At 33.1% G+C, this 3,328-nt stretch overlaps 1 protein-coding gene across 1 annotated transcript; it reads left to right on the top strand.

The window, feature by feature from the left end:
- The first annotated feature begins 615 nt into the window (after positions 1 to 615).
- On the top strand, positions 616 to 2,119 carry LOC104093496 (RING-H2 finger protein ATL16). Its single transcript, XM_009599243.4, has one exon. It carries the CDS (start codon positions 797 to 799, stop codon positions 1,871 to 1,873), a length of 1,077 nt encoding a protein of 358 aa, XP_009597538.1. The 5' UTR covers positions 616 to 796; the 3' UTR covers positions 1,874 to 2,119.
- The last annotated feature ends 1,209 nt before the right edge of the window (positions 2,120 to 3,328 follow it).

Below are 3,328 nucleotides of genomic sequence, written 5' to 3'. Positions count from 1 at the left end.
ACTGTAGGTATGCAACTACTGAATTAGTATGGACCACCAGATCAAGTGTTTAAAACCAATATAAAAATCACATCACACCAGTCATAGAGTCTTGGACGGTGGTCGGTTGCCACCTTACAACCCCCCCCCCCCCCCTCCACATAAGAAAATAACCCATTCCACACTGTTAAGTTTACACCACAAATCATAACCAATAAAAAAATATATGAAAATAAATTGCATTCAATAGTTTTGAACCTATACCAAAAGTTTAGAAGATTTATGATGTACACGGCAAGCAGCTGCAGGGTCCGAAGGATCATATGCCAAGGGGTGTGATGTATACAATCTACTAAAACACTTACTGTCTGCTTTCACGATTTGAACTGATAATCTTTAGGTCATACGAAGATAATTTTATCGTTATTTAGGATCTCTTCAATTAAGAAGAATAAAAGGCTTTAAAATATTTTTTTGCCAACTGTAGTTTTCTTATTGAAGGCAAAGAGACAGCATTCACCAACTACGTACCTCAAAAGTCATACTTTTTCTCCTCTTTTTCTTTAACAAAAAAATAAAAAGAATTATTTAAACCTTGAGATACAACCCCAAACTCTTTCTTATAAATATGTTCACTCTTTCATTTGATGTGCTCTTTTTTCTCATACTTTTACCCTTTTCTCATAGGAACTTCAACTTATGTTCCTTCAAAATTTTTTAACATTTTTCTCTTTACCTTCCATAACATGTTCATGTGCATTCAAGATCCAAACATAACCACTTGTCCCTCGTTTGTCTTAACAGAAAAAACTATCTTATGGATCTGTTGAGACTAAAATACATTGAATCTAATTCACACATGAAAAGTCCTCCAACTTCTGCTTCAATCTTTGGTTCACCTTTACATTCTTCTTCACATCATACTGGCTTTCCTATTATAGCAGTTGCTGTTATTGGTATCTTGGCTACTGGTATTTTACTAGTTAGCTACTACATTTTTGTGATCAAATGCTGCTTGAATTGGCATAGGATTGATCTTCTGAGGCGATTTTCGTTCTCTAGAAATCGACGTGTTGAAGACCCTTTAATGGTTTACTCACCAGGGGTGGAAAATCGGGGACTAGACGAATCTGTGATTCGATCAATCCCCCTTTTTAAGTACAAGAAAAGGGAAGAAAAAGATGGTGCATTAGGGGAGAGTACTACAACTACTTGTGAATGTGCTGTTTGTTTAAATGAGTTTCAAGAAAATGAGAAGCTAAGGATTATACCAAATTGTGCACATATTTTCCACATTGATTGTATTGATGTGTGGCTTCAAAACAATGCAAATTGCCCACTTTGCAGAAATAGCATCTCATCAACTACTACAAATTTGTTCCCTTTGGATCCAATTATTGCTCCAAGTTCCACTCCTCAAGATCCAAATCTTGAAAATTTCAGACATGAAGATTATGTTGTTATAGAAATATCAAACACTAATCCAATTTCTACAAATCCATCATTAGTTAGAAATCAAGAAAGATTGAATTCAGGGGAATTTACAGGGCATTTTTCGATTAGTCCATCTCAAAGAAAAACAGAACCAATAAAAGTTTCAACAAGAAAAGGTAAAAAGTTCAGCCATATTACAAGCATGGGAGATGAATGCATTAACATTAGAAAGAAAGATGATGAATTTGCAATTCAGCCTATAAGGAGATCATTTTCAATGGATTCAGCAACGGATCGACAACTTTACATAGCAGTTCAAGAGATTATACAACAGCAAAGGCAAGTAATTGATGTTAGTTCCTCAGAAGGAAGCAGTAGCAAAGTTAAAAGGTCATTTTTTTCATTTGGACATGGAAAAGGATCTAAAAATGCAGTTTTACCTATTCATTTAGAGTCATAATGAGGGTGAAAAAAAACCCTTTTTAGTTGATTTTTTATTGTAATTTTTTTATGTATTTTGTTGGTGCAGAGATAGTGGAAAGTTAGTTGTGGATATTAAAGTAGTTTTACTGGAAGTTGAACTTTCTTGTTCAGTAGATTTGTTTGGTTTTTTGGATTATTCGTGTAGTATATAAGATCACAAAGGCAGGACCACTGATGCAATATGTCTCATTGTTATGATTATAGGCATCATTACTTATAACCACCATTCTTCTTTTTTGCCTTTTCTCATCTTTGGTGTGACCTACAGATGATGGACAGTTCCGTGTTATTTATAGGTTATATATTCGAGTGGTGTTAGCGGTCATTAATTATTATATTATGATTAGTTGTCTACATCACACCTCTTAAAATACAATTCTTCCTCGAACTTTGCGTGAATACGAAATATTTTGTGCACTGAGCTGCCCTCCTCTTTGGTTTTGAAGTTTTTTCAATGACAACAATTTGCCACTAGCCGTACACGATTTGGTTCATTTATACTCAATTGTCTATATTTATTCTTAGAGAAAAAGGTCTATATTATCCTTTAACTTTTAACTATAATTTAAAATTATCCTCATGTTGAAGTTTCATAGTTTTGACAAAAATAAAAAACTTTTTTTGAAACGGGAGGAATAATATTTGACCAAAAAGGTTTAAATAATGACAAAATTACTCAAATAGTACAACCTTAGAAAAATGAATAGCTGTATAAGTCATGAGTTAAGTTTACATGGTACGCGTACTTTTAGGAGGCATAGCCTAAAAAGACAAATTCGTATGAGCTAAGATCCAAAGGGGACAATACGTGCCATGAAATTGGATCGTAACACAAAAAAAATTCTTCTTTTATTTTCTTTTCCCTTTCTATTAGGTCAATGACAGGGTCTGGTGTAGGTGTAAAATTTAGAACATTAGAGTGACCTTATTTATAACCTGTAGTTCTTTTTCTTTTTGTAATAATTATGGGGGAGAATAAAAAGAAAGAAAGAGAATAAGGGCAATAACTAAATCCCAATCTTCACTTGCAATTTTTTTGTTTCAAAATTGAAGTAAACTTAGATTCAAAAACATGAATAGTGGGATAATGGTACATGGACCATGACTCCATCATTGCTGTCGATTGAAAATAGAAAACTGAAGAGTCTAGAGACTAGGAATCCAAAGTCATCTATTTGAAATTATATATAGGGATGACAGATTTTCCATATTCTACAGAGTCCATAGTCAACACAGTATTAGCTTCAAAATTTCACATATTAATTTTGAAGATAACAAACCAATATAATTATTACTTCCTTAGTTTCAATTTATATGAACCCATTTGACTGGGCACAGAATTTAATAAAAGAGAGAAGACTTTTGAACTTGTTGTCTAAAATGAGGCACATATATTTGTGTGGCTATAAATCATTGCAGAAAGGTAAATTAT

The sequence above is a fragment of the Nicotiana tomentosiformis genome, chromosome 9 (assembly GCF_000390325.3).
Source record: "Nicotiana tomentosiformis chromosome 9, ASM39032v3, whole genome shotgun sequence".
Taxonomy (NCBI): Eukaryota; Viridiplantae; Streptophyta; class Magnoliopsida; order Solanales; family Solanaceae; genus Nicotiana; species Nicotiana tomentosiformis.
Note: the sequence above shows the minus strand (reverse complement) of the source record. Positions and strands in the feature narration are given on the sequence as shown.